We start from the raw sequence: 15,112 nt of genomic DNA on the forward strand, positions 1-15,112 counted from the left end.
CATCCAACTCAGAACAACACCTTCCAACCCCACGATCTTTCTTCCTCAACACCCCTGTCTCCCTCTGCCCTTGACCCCCCCTACCTACCCCGACCTAACCCAGCCCCGGTCACCTAGATTACTACTATAGTATAGTAATAGTATATCTAATGCACACATACCGCCACGCCATCCAGGAGGGAAAGAATCCCGGAACAAGCAAGTTCAATGAGCCATCATGTCCAGAAAAAAAAAAAAAAAAGGTTCTATAATTCTATTTCTCTATCAGCCAATGGGTATAACTTGCCTACAGATTACTGTGCCAAACCAGCTCAAAAGTCCCACTGCGCCAACCAATTGGACATCTGGGCGCACGAGACGGGACCCAGGGCGGCCATGGTGGGGCTCCCCTCCTTGGCCCGATCCACGCTGATGTCCGCCGACAGGACCGCTGCATCATTGTCGGCGAGCGCGCGGAAGAAGCCCAGCAGCTTCAGCGCGGGCTTCGCCTCGACCTCCTGGTCGGAGGGGTCGGGAATCGCCTGCAGGTCGGCCAGCCATTCGGTGAGCGGGACGGGCTGGACGGGATACCGGGCTTGGATGGCGGGGACCAGCGAGGCCCAGCTGGTGCGCGAGGGGTTGACGAGATGGAACACGGCGGGATATGTCGAGCGGTTGCAGCGGGGGTTCAGGAGAAGTTCGGTGATGATGCGCGCCAGGGAGTCCTGTTACAGAAGGGAGGGATGAGAGGGTCAGAAAGAGAGCTGCAGATGGAGAGAGATGGAGAGATGGAAGGAAAACTGACCACCGAAACCCAGTCGACGGGATAGCCGCCGAGATCGCTGGGGACTTTGCCGGAGGCCTTGGAGGACTTGACCAGGGCGGGGATCCACTCGTGGGGGTTCCAGACCCCGCGCGGCGAGTCCGGGCCTGCGATCTGCCCGACGCGGAGGATGCTGCTGGCCACGCCTGCCCGCGCCCACGCCTCCACGCAGATGCGCTCCCCCACGAACTTCGACTCGCCGTATCCCTGCGCCAGCGCCGTGGCCACCGACGCCATGGGCTCCTCCGGCACCGCCGTCACCCCCGCGTCCGTCGGCTGCCACGCCCCGATCGTGCTGACCGAGGACACGAACGCGAGGTGCGCGCGGTGGCGACTGCGCGTGCTGAGGTCCACGAAGCCGCGCACCCCGCGCAGGTGGGGGTCCTCGAACGAGGAGACCGGATGGTTGAAATTCACCTTCCACGCGTTGTGGATGATCAGGTCCACCCGCCCCAGGAGCTCGCCGTAGCGCTCGTCCGGCAGCCCGAACTGTCTCGCCCCGAATTCCACCTGCCAGAACTCTACCTGCCCCGGGTCATCCAGCAGCCAGGTCGACAGCCCCTTCTCCTCGAATCCCGCCCGCTGGCGTGACGCCGCGTCCGCGCTCCGGTTGAAGCAGTACACCTTGGCCACCCGGGGGTTGCGCAGCAGCTCCTCCAGGATGTACGTGCCCAACGATCCCGTCGATCCGGTGAGAATGACGGTCGAGCGCGCCGGCGGGGGAGCGACTTGGGCGCCGGCGGGCGGAGCGTGGAGATCCCCGGTGTACTTGGAGATCAATTGCGCGATGCGCTCCGCGCGCGTAACGGGGGCCGTTTGCACTGCGGACTGGTCGAGCACCCCCAGCAGAAGATCCGTGAGCGCGTCCACCGTCGGGTGGGCGTAGATGTTCTGGACCTGCAGACGCTCCACGGGGCACTGCGAGCTGTAGGCGGAAACCGAGCTCTTCAGGGTCTTACTCAACTGGATGGCCTGCAGGGAGTCCAGGCCCAGGCCATACAGGTCATCGCTGGGTCGGATGTCGGACTTGCCGGTCAGGGTCGAGATGATGCCCTGCAGATACGCAGAGACCCCTTCGCGCGTGAGGGCTGATGGCAGCGCCACCGACATTCGTCGATCCTGCGCGGCGTAGATCTCCTCGATCTCCCCTGCATAGTCCTGGTTCACTGCATGTCGCTGGGTGGTGCCTTTGGCGGTCAGTTTGAAGGGCTTCTCGCGCGAAGACAGACGGATCATGGTCTTCACGACCTGGCCATACTGGGGGACCGTCTCGTTGGCAGCCTGCACCACTGGCCAGATTGACTCCACGAACTCCTCCTCCGTCCGCTCATCGGTCGCATCGGAGGTGGGGTCGTCGATGACTGGCTCAATCAGCAAGCATGTCTGGAATCGGCGCTGACCGACGAGCAAAGCCCGGTGTACGGAGGGATGGCCCTCGACAATCTTCTCCAAGGAGACCGGGCTCAGCTTCTCTCCGTTACTGAGCACAATCACATCGTCGAGGCGTCCATGATACCTCCAGAGCCTGGGGTTAGATGGGTGTCGGGTGTATAGGTCTTTGGAGCGATATTCCTTCAGCTGGGGAAAGGTGTGGAATATCCCGTGGATGACCAGGGAATGTTCCACCCGGGGCAGAACGAGCTCATACAAGCCGTCCCCAATCGGCTGCATGTCGACGTGATACGCAGGGGTCCACTCGAAGTATCCCCAGTTGCCTTCCCCCTCGGGGACCATGGAGCTGATGATTCCCATCTCGCTGGATCCAATCGGGGATCGTAGCTCGGTGTACCGACTGAGCCTATCGCCAACTTCCGGGGCCAGCGGGGCCCCACCATAGCAGACAAACTTCATACTGCCGAGGCAAGCGAGACCCTCCTCGGAATGGCTCATGTCTTCCAGGATCGACGGGGGAAGAATAGTCGCCGTCGGCTTCGTGTGCCGGATGAGATCGATCAAGAACCCCACCGACAGGAGCTTTTCCGGGCTGGCGACGAAGGGGATGTTATGGAAGATGGATTCGAAAAAGGAGACCAGACCCATCAGATGGAAATAAGGCGTGGAGGAGAGAACAAGGTCCGTGGGGGAGGGGTCGTCGGAGGCAAGGTCGTTGAAGAACGAAGAGGACCGCCCAGCAGGTCGAGGCATCGACGGGCCGTAGTCCATCGTACCCAGGAAGCCGTGCGTCAGGGGAACTGGCTTGGGCATGCCTGCCAAACATGTTAAAACCTGGATCACTTCTCAAGTCGGTTTGTTCTTTCAACTCGGCCCGCCTCATCATACGCACCGGTCGTTCCTGAACTATGAATCATGAAAGCGATCTTGTTCACCATCTCATCATAGGTCCGCGCGAAGTCGAATCGCTTCGTGCCACTTCGATGGCCGAAGGTGTCGGTCACCGATGGCACTTCATGGGTCCGCATCTTCCCGCTCAAGGCTTTGATTCGCGAGGCGATCTGAGACTTTTCCTGGCTGAACAGCAGATGGGTACATGCTGTCTCTCGGAACACATGATCGTAGGCCTCATCGGACAATCGGGTAGACGGCAGGAAGATCTATACGAACGAATGGTCGCCCGCAAAAGCCTTAGCTATGTATCTTCACGGACCTCTCTCGGGACTCCGGCACACGAGGGAAGAAAAGAAAGGGGCACAAACCGTATAGCCAAGTTTATGACACGCAAGGATAAACACGATGTAGCGAACATCGTTATTCCCCAGGTAAGCAATTGTTTCCTCCTTCGTTGTTGGCATGCCCAGGGCTTCCACGATCCACCAGGCCATCGCATCCACCGCACGAGAGAGATCCTGGAAGGTCACCTCGCGGAAGCCATTCTCGACTTCGGTACCATTTGGAATCAAGCCAAACCGACGGGTGGGCGATCGTTCGGCCACAGCATCGACTTGAGTGACGAGAAGCCTTCCCGGGGCCTTGAACGCTCCTCCTGGAGGTGGAGGTGGATGTAAAGGTGAGTCGAAAAAGCTGACCATTTTGGTTGCACTTGCTGGAATGCAGAAGAAACTGCGACGCTGTGATCTGATCGAAAGCTCAGAGGTTCACATCGAGGCTTCTTACCCGGTTATATACCTTCGCAGCCGGACAGCGCCATTTCCAGGCGATCGGCTGGATAGGAGTTTCTCCCTGTGTTGCCATCCCGTCCTGGGCTCCTGCTCAATGAATCCATCGTGGTGCGATATGCTCGTTGTGCTTGCTGGATCGGCCTTGTTCGTACAAATGATCTCCACCGGGGTCGAATGGGGATCGCTTGTGCAACTGAATCGGTGCATATTTCGATAGCCGATGGGGCGCGCGGGTATCGCTTGCCGTGCCGGTGGTAATGGGTGTTCGTTCTTCTATGCATCTGGCCAGATGCATTATTCTGGTGGATAAAGGGAGGCCCCCACTTCCCTTCTCTGGCTAGCAGCTTGGAGAGGATACGCAATATCGTCATATCATTGGGACCACCACCGCTGTTACTTTACCGACAGAAGCTCCTTTGGGATCCCGCCGGTCCGGGAGTCATGCTGATAAGGTCGATGCCCTATCAATCACAGGTCTAGGAACAAACAGGGGGATTGGATTGCTATAGAGGGGGGCAGTCCAAGACTACGCGGACTCCTCCGGCTTGTTCAGCGTTATGATTGGGGTGGTCCAGACCAGCTCCGGCTCGAGCACATCGCCACCTTCCCTCTTAAGCTTCACGATTGCCGGCCACAGAGACCACCTCACCTTCTCCCCCGCCTGCCCCTCGCCGCCTCCCATGACTGTCATCGCCTGTGGATCGTATTCCGCTCCGATCTGACTGCAGCAGAAGACGTGGCATTGTTTCTGCTGGCCCAGAGTAATCTTGAGATCCGCACATCGCCCCAACAAGTCGCGCAGCTGTCGCTTTCGGGCTGCGCCGTTGTCGGAGGGAGGGATGCCGAATTGGCCTTCCACAAAGTTGACAATGTCGGTGAAGAGACCCTCACGTAAGTCTCCAGTCTTTGCCACTATTGCGACGCTGTTCGCCACCTTCCACGAGCGAAGCTCTGCCCCTGAACCTATCGTGGTTGTTTAGTACGCGAATAGAGCACGTCCGCGTGCGAAGAGTACCTACATTTCTGTCGCACAACACCTTCCAGGTCGGAAAGGAAATGTCCGTATGGATCATCAGCTAGTCCCACGTGGCAAGGACTGAAGATATAGACATTGATCAGATGGGCGAGGTAGGACTGGATGCCGGCGCGTCGCTGCGAGGCGCTGAGCGGAGGCCCGCCACTATCTGACTCGAGCAACGATGCCAACTCGGTGACATTGACATCTTGGTAGTGGGATTTCACCCATTTTTCCAGGTTCTGGTTCAGTCTGCGCATTCGATCGACGATATGATCGTCGCTTAAATTTGCCTGTCCACCCCGGAGTGCATTCAGCTCATTGTATAGTTTGTTGAGCTCTTCCTTGTAAGCCCTGGTCTCCTCCCACGCCTCCTCGCGGTCCTGGCGCAGTAGGAGATTCTGTTGCTCGGCATTTGCTTTGTCTGCCAGGTACTGCTCACTCAGCCCTTTCTGTCCCTTCAGCTTTTCATGCGCCTGGTATAGCTGTCGCACGAGGTCTCGGATCTGCACAGTGTTGACAGCATGTTGCCTATCGAGCTCATCCAGCTCCTGACGGGTTTGAAGCCGCAGTCGCTCTTGCAGCTTGATATGCTCTGTGGCTGTGTTGAGCTTCCGATCTGCCCGTTCGACTTCCTTCCGCAGAGACCGGTTCTCCTTCATACTCGATCAGCCATGTTGGGGGAGGGGGGCTGTTGGACGCACCTGTTTCGAGGCCTTCAACCTCTCACGCAAGGTCCCAGCCATCTCCAATACCACCAGCTCGTCGTCTGAGATGCTGTCGCTGTCTTGCTGGGTTGGTGACGAGGAATCCAGATAGTTGTTGAATTTATTTTCCAAGTCTGAAAACGTCCGGATTACCCAGTCCTTCACCTCGGAGAGCCCCATAGTACAGAAAGCGCAGCCCTGGCTAGAAGGAGCTACCGGCAGGAAAGGGCTTTTATCTCAGCTCGACTCAGTCCGTCAGGTGACGCAATGTACCCCAGACCAAGTGTCATCCTCTCGTCATTTGTAACTTTCGAGCAACCCCACTTCTTTCTTCAGCTCGAGCTTCAGCTTTGTCTTCACCACGTCAAACCGCCCCGAGTATACCACGGCAACATGGCGCAAGCGCAGGTCGGACCCTCCATTGTCGTGGGCGTGGACTTTGGAACCACATTCAGCGGGTAGGTGCCTACACGCGATGGAAGGCTGCTTCGGGCAAGATATTGACACGAGGCTCAGGATCGCGTGGGCCTTCGAGGGATCAATTGGCGATGTTGAAGTTTTGTCCACCTGGCCTGGTGGAGGCAGCAGTAAGAAACATCCCGATGCGCCAACGCACAACTCCACTGACATCTATCTGTAAAGGGAATTCCGTGAAAGCCCCCTCGAGCATCTCCTACGGAACTCAAACCATCAGATGGGGGTACCAGGTGGGGCCATTCGCAGAGGCCTTCAGAGGCGTCAAGCTTCTACTCGATAAGAAGCAGGTGACCACTTACACCCCGTCTTTGGCTTGTAAGAAGCTGCTCGCCAAGTATAACAAAAATGCCGTCGACGTGGTAGCGGACTACCTGGGGCACCTGATTAAGCACATGGAAGAAATTCTCCAGCGACGTCTTGGAGTAGCCAGAGCAGCCATGAAGATGCGTTTTGTTCTCACCGTCCCGGCCGTTTGGTCCGACAAGGCCAAAGACTACACCTTGCAAGCTGCGATGAAGGCAGGGATCCCCCCTAGGGACGTCTCTCTCGTGGCCGAGCCAGAGGCTGCGGCTGTTTATTCTCTTCGTGCTATGCAGCCAAATTCGATTGCGGTATGATGCTTCTACCACGCGGACGAGTAGTGTCTAACCTTGGCAGGGAGACCATGTAATCATCGTATGCGATGCTGGCGGCGGCACGGTGGTGAGTGATCAAGTGGCAGCATAGCTGGACTGGCTGACTCGACTAGGATCTCATCTCGTACCGAGTCGCAAAGCTGGAGCCTCTCCTCCTTGCGGAGGTCGTCAAGGGAGCAGGTATGAGCTGCCTGCTAGCACGCGTTGCTGTGACTGATGACCGGTTAGGTCGTATTTGCGGGTCAATGCTGTTGGATGAGCGCTTTGAGAGCATGCTCGAGGAAAGGATGGGCCGTGATAACTACGCCGCTCTGTCCGAGAAATCGAAGGAAGCCGCAATGTCCTACTGGCAACGTCAAGTGAAAACCAACTTTTGTGGAAAGTACGACGAGGATTATGCACACGTTGACTATTTCATCCCCATTCCGGGAGCGCAGAATGACCCGTCCGTTCCCATCGAAGATGGGTTCTTCCAACTATCTAGGTCTGTGAGCATGCATCGACGGTCTCAGAACGAACTGACTGGAAACAGTGAGGATACTGCGAGTATCTTTGATCCCATTGTTCGGGATGTGGAATCACTTGTTGCCGAGCAGGTCAAGGGCATAAAGAAGAAGAATCTGAGCCCCAAGGTTGAGCTGTTCCCTGGCACACACACGGTAGAGGCTAAGGTTTTGCAGGCAATTATCCTCGTCGGAGGCTTTGGCGCTTCTGAGTACCTATTCCATCGCTTGAAGGAAGCGAATCCTACGGTGACTGTGATGCAGCCACCTGACGCGTAAGTACTCGCCACGCCAAAAATGCGACGGCTAACTCCAAACCAACGCAGATGGTCAGCAGTCGTAAGGTTAGAACTCAACAAGATAAGACATTCAGGTAACTCCATCAGCTAACGAGGAATTAGCGGTGCGGTTCAGCGAGGCCTTGATGGGAATCGGGTAGAAAGTCGCATTGCCCGCCGCAACTACGGGATTCAATATGCTCAGACGTTGGAAAAGACTGTATCCGAAGATAGCCCTGACAACATGATCTGGGATAGACTTGAGGAGAATTATAAGTCCTATGGTCATATGAAATGGTTTATCACGAAGGTACTTTCCCATTACCTATTGTATGGCTTCATCGTCTTGACTCAGCCGGACCTAGTTCTCAGCCCTCTCCGAAAGCCATCCGATCAAACTCCCATTTCATTATGCAATTGAAAAAGGGAATGTAGAAGGACTCATTAACAAGATCGACCTACTCTTCTGCGATAACGACAGCGCCCCAGAAATGAACAACGCTAGTAGGTTTAGAGGTATAAACACAACCTCACATCTATCTCTTACTCACCACATACAGAAATCATACGGCTATGCACTGTGGAGGCCGACCTCACCAAAGTCCCTCGCAAGCTCTTCGAGTCAAAATGCAACTCTAAAGGGGTGGAGTATTTCAAAATCAACTTCACTCTGGTCTTGATTCCGACTTCGGCCTCCTTGGTGTTCCAACTGGAGTTCAACGGGGCGTCCTACGGGAGTGTCCGATCGAAGTATTAATTTATTGTTTCGGTGAATCTTGCGTATTGATGAGTTTTTCGGTAGTTATGGGAGACAGGGTATTATGACAGGTGCTATATTTATTGTTTCTTTGCCTACAGGTTATTCTTGTTCGCGGTCGCGGCTCGGGGCTGTTCTGATCAGATCAATATCAATGACGAGGTTTAGTTTTTGTTTTCTTGGGTTGTGGAATGCGGTGCAACTCCCTCGGCTGTGGGATTTGTATGACATGCGTATAAAGGGCATAGACATTGCTGGAAACTGAGCACGCACCCACTTCCTGTTTTATTCAATCGACTGTCTCTCTTCACCTGCTCTTTGTCTTGGAGGGGCTATTTATTTCTCTCTTCTATCTTCTCATCATCCCCCAATCCTATCATTTCATCCTCTCAGCCCTTCCTAGGAAGTCCTAAGCATGACCAGTCCGAAAAGAATGTATTTTCTTGGATATCCGGCTATCTGTCAGAAAATAAAAAGAAATACCACTCGACTAAAAGGTCTCTTGACACGCTCTGGTCGACGATGCACATCATCTGGTGTTGTTATTCAGCAGTACTTTATATCTGGAAGCTATACCAACGCCGCAGTCTTACCCTTCCACTGGCAAAGTTATTCGATGTCATTCACGAATAAAGGAGAATGAGTTATCAGGACTCTCTCTCTCCGGGGGATCCTGTGTATGGATCCTGGAGTCCAATATTTGGGATTATACTGCATCTATTCAGAACATGCCACACAAGCCAGTCAGTCCTCCACCGATAGGTCCACAGCTGGATGTCCTTGGAATGAGTTCCACCCGTGAGAGACCTCCATGGCTAGTCTCAGATCGCCGCCGGAATCATCGCCCGGATCATCCGCAACTGCCGGCAAAGTCAGATTGGCGCATCTCCGGTCCATGGGCCCCAGACAGACAGTCACCCCAAGTGGCACTTTGAAATACTTTTTTATGATTGTCCGCGGTCTCTGCAATACATTGCCAACTGGTTATCTCAATTCCTCAGCCGGCAGTCTTGTCCTGGTTCTTTGAACACGGGACTCGCGCCTGTGCTGCATTTGTGTCTCTGCTTGGTGTTGTTTTTCAGTCTGTCTTTTATATAGTATTATGACGATGAGAAATAGTCGGTATTGCTTTTTCTCGATTAGACTACGAGGTATGCCATCATTCGTCGTATAATTGATCACCCAAACGTAAGGGTTTAGCACCTGCGCTGCATTGTGAGTAGTAAGAGTCAGAAGATTACCTGCAGAAATCATACGCTGTGGGGATGGATCCCGACCACGGCGGCAGATCGCATACCCGACCAGCCTCTCAACTCACCTCAACTCAACTCAACTCAACATTCAAAAAAAAACGCACACAACTGTGCCATTGAATAGAGACAAGATACCCGTCAAGCAAACACCTTCCAAACCACCTCCCCCCCCGGTCCAACCCAGCACCTCCAGCCAAAAAGCAGACACTCGGAAGAAAGACAACTCGGAGATACCTACCCGAGCCGGCAACCCTGACTGACTGACTGATTGACTGATGATGAAATCAATCTCTCTGCCTGCTGTGCGGGGTCCAGTCCACTCCAGTCCAGTCCCTGTCCTGTCCTGTCCTATTCTGTTCTACTTTTATTTTCCTCCCACACTCTAATTCCACCCGGTAACAATCCTGGTGCCTGGATGATGTGCCGTTGCGGGATATAAATAGCCGGGGTGGGCGAATCAAACCCACTCTCTACTCTCTACTAGTAGTTATCTTGATCTGATGGAGAGATTGAGTTGAGTTGGTGGGTTATCCATCTAGATAGATAGATAGATAGACAGACTAGATACTAGTAGACTGGCCGACAGAAGAATCGGGTCAGTCCACCACACCACACTGATACCACAGTACAATACCCTGCCCTGCCCTGCCCTGCCCTGCCCTGCCGTCGCTGGCTGGGGGGGGGGGGCGTGTTCTTGTTTATTGTGGGTCCGGATGGAGTCCTCACACAGTAGTTAGTCCGTCCATGCGGTGACTCGGCAGGGTTTTCTATCTTATTTTCATTTTTTTTCTTTCATGGCAGTGCCCTAATGTTCAGATAGGAATATCGGAATATCTCGAGTAGATTGCCCTGTTGGGGGGGGGGGGGGGGGGGGGGATAGATCATAGTCCTATGGAACGGAGTAGATTACAACAGGGAGAGTATGGAATAGTTAAATAGGGCAAAGAATGATAGCCCCGAGTATCCAGCCCATCGGAGATAACACCGCATCCAACTAGTTAACTAGCTAACTAACTATTCCCTCCCTCCCATCCGATCGATGGATGGATGGATGGATGGATTGCCTGGTGCCTATTGATCTAGTCTGCCATGATGTAAGAGATAGTAAATAGTTAGTCTGCCACCTGCTAACCAACTGACTAACAGGAACTAACTAGTTAGCGACAAGCTACCCTGCAGCATGATTCCGGTCGTACTAACTGCTACCACCTACTAATGCTGCTGCTCCGCCACCCTCTGCCGTTCTCCGCTGTCGGTTCTGTTCTCTTCTCGGCTTTAAAAACCGAGTTGATGGCCACTCACTCACTCACTTACTTACTGATTATCGATCCATATCTACCTATACATAGATACACGATACCCGATACGTTGCGAAAAGCAATGATCATCCAAGCTTCTCTTGATTGACTGATTGATACCTACCCTAATGGCATGATCTAGATCCATCGTCCATCCAACATACATAGCAAGCAAGCATAGCCACACCACCATCCAATCCATCTCGCGAACTTTTCTCGTCACTTCTCTTGTCTCCCCCTTTTTTTCTTCTCTTTCCCGCATCGAATGAATTAATTGAATCGAATCGGATCGAATGTCATGATCCCCCCACTCGACTACACCGGCTTCTTCCTCTCCCTCGCGGCGGTGGCGATTCGGCCTGTCGCGGGGAGTTCGAATTCCTCTTGTGGGTTCTCTCTCTCCATCCCCATTCCCACCCACTCATCAAGCGAAACCCAGGCTCCTCCACAACCACAATAACCAGCCAATCCGACGCCGACGCCCTCTCATCGTGCAGCACCCTCTCCGGCACCCTGACCATCTCCCCCTCCGCAACAGGAACCATCTCCATCCCCAACATCCAGACCCTCAACGGCGGGCTCGTGCTCCAAGATACCTCGTCGCTGGACACCCTATCCGCGTCGGACCTGCAGACCGTGCACGGCAAGATCTACATAGAGGACAACGACGCGCTGAGGAACCTGTCGCTGCCCGATTTGCAAACTGTGGGCGGGGAGATTGATATCTCGGGGAATGCGAAACTGAAGGATTTGGTCCTCGATGGGTTGCAGGAGGTGGATGGGGCGTTGGTTTTGAGTGGGACGTTTGATGAGTATGTATTTATTTTTTTTCTTTTTTTTCTTTTTTTTTTTTTTTTTTTTTTGATGAGTTGTTTTTGGGGGGTTGGACGGATGGATTCGGTGGGTGGTTCGTTGCATAGGATGATGGCTGACTCGACAGAATCTCCTTCTCCGACCTGGACTCCGTCAAAGGGCAAACGAGCATCAAGTCGCACGGGGGATCGTTCCGGTGTTCGAGTTTGGATTCTTTGCGCGGCGACGACGACGACGACGACAACAACAACCACAACCACAACCACGGCAATAGCAACAGCAACAGCAACAGCGTCTTTCAAGGCTCATACTCCTGCAGTGACGGTTCCAGCAGCGGACTCAGCGCGGGCGCGAAAGCCGGGATCGCGATCGCCGTGATCGTGGTGGTGATGCTGATCGTCCTGTTCGCGTGGTGGCGGGTACGCAAGATGCGGAAGCAGAAGCGACGACGCAACGGCCCCACGGACAAGAATCAGTATACGGCTGTCGGGGTGGGACATCACGATGAAGAGATGGTGCTGGGCGACGAGAAGACGAGGATGAATCGGAATAGCGACCTGGCGAGCCCCGGGAATATTCCCCGGAAACCGCTGTCGCCGCCGCCGCCAGAAGAGGCGAATACGTCGATGGATACGTCGATGTTGTCGACGTCGCCGCCGGTTCCGGTGGCGCTGCTGCCCGGCGCGGCGGATCGCGCAACGGACGCGGATGCGGACGGGCAGTCGTTGTTCCTCCATCCCATTCCGCGACGCAGACCCTCCGAGACGGACGTGCCGTTGCTGGATAGCGGCGACGTGCATGAGGCGCCGGCTGCGCCCGTCGAGCGGGTGTATGAGCTGGATGGCGGGCCGGTGCGAGGCACGCACCAGCAACCCATCAACCATGAATAACCAACAGACTGATCCTGCACGATTGATGATACCTTAGGAATGTTTAGTACGGACAGGCATATATACCTGAATGTGAACCGCGAGCATTAAGAGAGCAAAAAAGAAAAATAGAAAAAAAAAAAAAAAATCTAACTGTACATTAGATCGAGCAATCATATCATAAATAACCAAAACCGAACCGAACCAGACCAATGCTACCGATATCCCCAATCATGATAGTAGTACACATCATGCATTCACAATCATCCATTAGATTATAATGATTTCGGCGCTCGCACTGCCTGCAGTGTCTCGCCCGACGCCAACGGGCCGCACCATCCGTACGTATCGCAGCGGCATTGCTCGTAGCGGGGACAGCTGTGACTGTTAGCATCCGCCAATGCTTATCAAGAAACCGGGAGAGGGGCTCACTATATCACGTCCATGCCAAAGATAATATGCCAGATCTTCTCATACACCCAGCCGACGCCAAAACTATCCGTCAGCTCGGTGTCGTTCGCCCAGCGCAACATGCGCTCGTAGTCCTCGCGCGGCCGGCGCAAAATGCGCTGCCGACTGACGGCGAACTGCCCGCAACACACGTTCCCGATATGCTCGGGGACTTTCTCGGGCGGGACCCCCAGCAGGGTCTGGTACACCTGGGGGAAGAAGGCGCGGATGTCGTCCTTCTCGATATCGATCTGCGTCGGGCTCCACGGGTGCACGCTGGTGGGACAGCCCGGGTCGTGCTCGCAGCGCAGGTTAACGTAGCCCTGGGCGTCGACGGCCTCGAGGCGCAGATTGCGCAGGGCGGGCCCGGTGTGCGGGCCGAAGAGGTCGTTGTGCCACTGGTCCAGGTTGGAGTGGACGAAGATGGTGTACTTGGGGAGTTGGTCGTAGAAGTCAACGACAAAGGAGAGGTAGGCGGCGGCTTCGCGGCCGCGGATGGTGCGCGGGACGAGGAGGTGCGGCGTGGGGACGAGGTCGGTGGTGTAGACAAAAGGGATTGTTCCGCTGGAGAAGGGAAATTAGCTTCTGATTGTTGCGCTGAAGGGCGGACAATGGCATTGTTGCGTACTGGTCTCGGCAGTAGTTGAGGAGCCATGTGAGGTCCTCGGATTGCGTGGCGGCTAGGACCAGGCCGATGTCGCTGGTCGAATTGGCGTATGTCTGGGTGATTTCCGACAGTTGCAGCATGATCTCATCGTGAATGGGGGTGGCCACTGGAGTGTTGGATTGGGTCAGTGTGATGACATGACACGGACCAGGCTGGCGAGGACATACAAGGCTGGGGCTGCTCGGGGGACCCCCCGAGCATATACCAGGAGGCCATTGAGGTGAGGAGCAGGGCCAGACAGCCGAGGCCGGCGCCGCGGCGGGCTGGCCAGCGAAACAGCCGCCTTTTGGACATTGAGATGGCGAGGATCAGAGTGGACGGAGGTGAGGCGGCGGGGAAGGCGGAAAAGGGGGGAGCAGAAGAAGGAAGCTGTCACCACGAGCGAGACATGAACAGAAGAATGGAAGAGGAGACGATGGAGGGAGGTTAGGTCGCGTCATCCGCCATGCTGCGCAGTGTCGAGCAGAACAGGGAATCGGGGAATTGAACAGAAGAGAGGGCGGGTGAGGCTCGGGAAGGGAAATGAAATGGATGGAGGATGGCCAGGCACTGACTAGTCGTACTGCTACTGCCAGAGACGGCAGAGGGCCCCGGTGGGCGGTGGGCAGTGGGCAGTGGGCGGTGGGCAATGGACAATCCTACTGGTGGGCCCGGGGCGACGCCATGGCCTCAACGTAAGGGGCAGCTGGCGAACGCCCTAGCCGCATCCGGGCTAGTGTGGCTCCCACGGCCATTAAATCATTAAATCGGGAGGATCTCGGTTGGGGTGTAACCCCGGTGGGGCTGCGCTGCCCTCCTCATTGGCCGACGCTCCCTGGTTGGCCCCGTCCACCATTCCCCGTTCGGATCTAGGCCACGTTACTTGCAGATTGATCCTTGAGCCCGGAGAGGAATCTGGAATCTGGAGGTGGACTCCAGGTTCCTCCTGCCCGCGAACGGCCGTCCTCCTGCTGGCTGGCATTCGGGCGCGTCCGGATGCGCATCCCTGTAACCACTGCTCACTGCTCACTGCCCAGGGCAGGACGAGTCGCCGTCACGGGCATATCCAGGGGCTTCCTCGTTCAGCCAGTTGGGCCAAAGGGTCGACTCTACCTACTCTCTAGTTGCAGAGCCAAGAAGCCACTCGTCACGAGAGTACGTCACCCTGCGAACAATTACCAAATGAAGCCTGACGGGTCAATTTCCGCCGCCTGGTCCCATGGCGCTGCCTGCAGCGGACGCGCTCCGTCGCAGGATGAATATATAGCAGCTGTCGCGCGGCCGCACGGTTTGGATAATTCCTGCCCCGGTTGTCCAACGCAGGACGCGTCGGGGTTGGCGTTGCCCGAATGGAGATCCCATCGAGCCAGACCGTCGTGGACCGTCTGACCGTCTGAGAGAGCTTGATAAGGAGATGGCATGCCCTGGACATGTGATTACCCCTGGACCACTCCGATTCTTTATTCGAATTCTGCCGTCGCTCGCGCGTCTTTCATGTCAGTCTGGATGGGCGTTAAGCGCTGCAGGACGTG

General features: G+C 55.4%; 5 protein-coding genes across 5 annotated transcripts; 2 read left to right on the forward strand and 3 right to left on the reverse strand.

The window, feature by feature from the left end:
* Window positions 1-265: 265 nt before the first annotated feature.
* On the reverse strand, window positions 266-3,789 carry BO70DRAFT_390364 (putative NRPS-like enzyme; the record flags this gene model as incomplete). The annotated part of the gene is made up of 4 exons (XM_025546145.1): window positions 266-704; window positions 785-3,009; window positions 3,087-3,297; window positions 3,457-3,789. 4 exons carry the CDS (start codon window positions 3,787-3,789, stop codon window positions 312-314), a joined length of 3,162 nt encoding a protein of 1,053 aa, XP_025395281.1. The 3' UTR covers window positions 266-311.
* A 616-nt stretch (window positions 3,790-4,405) lies between these two features.
* On the reverse strand, window positions 4,406-5,570 carry BO70DRAFT_356180 (uncharacterized protein; the record flags this gene model as incomplete). Its single annotated transcript, XM_025541925.1, has 3 exons — window positions 4,406-4,842; window positions 4,899-5,400; window positions 5,559-5,570. The coding sequence occupies 3 exons, from the start codon at window positions 5,568-5,570 to the stop codon at window positions 4,406-4,408; spliced, it is 951 nt and encodes a 316-aa protein (XP_025395282.1).
* Window positions 5,571-5,994: 424 nt separating this feature from the next.
* BO70DRAFT_374422 (Hsp70 family protein) lies at window positions 5,995-8,251 on the forward strand (the record flags this gene model as incomplete). Its single annotated transcript, XM_025544967.1, has 11 exons — window positions 5,995-6,059; window positions 6,118-6,188; window positions 6,244-6,689; window positions 6,736-6,780; window positions 6,827-6,893; window positions 6,942-7,197; window positions 7,246-7,345; window positions 7,394-7,491; window positions 7,618-7,804; window positions 7,860-7,998; window positions 8,055-8,251. 11 exons carry the CDS (start codon window positions 5,995-5,997, stop codon window positions 8,249-8,251), a joined length of 1,671 nt encoding a protein of 556 aa, XP_025395283.1.
* Window positions 8,252-11,050: 2,799 nt separating this feature from the next.
* On the forward strand, window positions 11,051-12,604 carry BO70DRAFT_366142 (putative GPI-anchored cell wall protein Pst1). The gene is made up of 3 exons (XM_025544258.1): window positions 11,051-11,188; window positions 11,242-11,614; window positions 11,743-12,604. Exons 1-3 carry the CDS (start codon window positions 11,101-11,103, stop codon window positions 12,503-12,505), a joined length of 1,224 nt encoding a protein of 407 aa, XP_025395284.1. The 5' UTR covers window positions 11,051-11,100; the 3' UTR covers window positions 12,506-12,604.
* Window positions 12,605-12,651: 47 nt separating this feature from the next.
* Window positions 12,652-14,110, reverse strand: BO70DRAFT_366143 (DUF3431 domain-containing protein). Its single transcript, XM_025544259.1, has 4 exons — window positions 13,769-14,110; window positions 13,563-13,707; window positions 12,917-13,498; window positions 12,652-12,862 (listed from the first exon to the last, which is right to left on the reverse strand). Exons 1-4 carry the CDS (start codon window positions 13,893-13,895, stop codon window positions 12,760-12,762), a joined length of 957 nt encoding a protein of 318 aa, XP_025395285.1. The 5' UTR covers window positions 13,896-14,110; the 3' UTR covers window positions 12,652-12,759.
* Window positions 14,111-15,112: the final 1,002 nt, after the last annotated feature.

The sequence above is a fragment of the Aspergillus heteromorphus genome (genome assembly GCF_003184545.1).
Source record: "Aspergillus heteromorphus CBS 117.55 chromosome Unknown BO70scaffold_36, whole genome shotgun sequence".
In the NCBI taxonomy this organism is placed as follows: Eukaryota; Fungi; Ascomycota; class Eurotiomycetes; order Eurotiales; family Aspergillaceae; genus Aspergillus; species Aspergillus heteromorphus.

What these genes read in the sequence shown, in the direction of transcription:
- BO70DRAFT_366142 (XM_025544258.1), top strand. Translation starts at nt 11,101, where the DNA reads ATGATCCCCCCACTCGACTACACCGGCTTCTTCCTCTCCCTCGCGGCG. An exon ending in GGGGAGTTCGAATTCCTCTT is followed by an intron (nt 11,189 to 11,241) that starts GTGGGTTCTCTC and finishes AGCGAAACCCAG; the next exon opens with GCTCCTCCACAACCACAATA. An exon ending in TTGAGTGGGACGTTTGATGA is followed by an intron (nt 11,615 to 11,742) that starts GTATGTATTTAT and finishes CTGACTCGACAG; the next exon opens with AATCTCCTTCTCCGACCTGG.
- BO70DRAFT_366143 (XM_025544259.1), bottom strand. Translation starts at nt 13,895, where the DNA reads ATGTCCAAAAGGCGGCTGTTTCGCTGGCCAGCCCGCCGCGGCGCCGGC. An exon ending in CTCAACTACTGCCGAGACCA is followed by an intron (nt 13,499 to 13,562) that starts GTACGCAACAAT and finishes TCCCTTCTCCAG; the next exon opens with CGGAACAATCCCTTTTGTCT. An exon ending in TTTGGCATGGACGTGATATA is followed by an intron (nt 12,863 to 12,916) that starts GTGAGCCCCTCT and finishes TAACAGTCACAG; the next exon opens with CTGTCCCCGCTACGAGCAAT.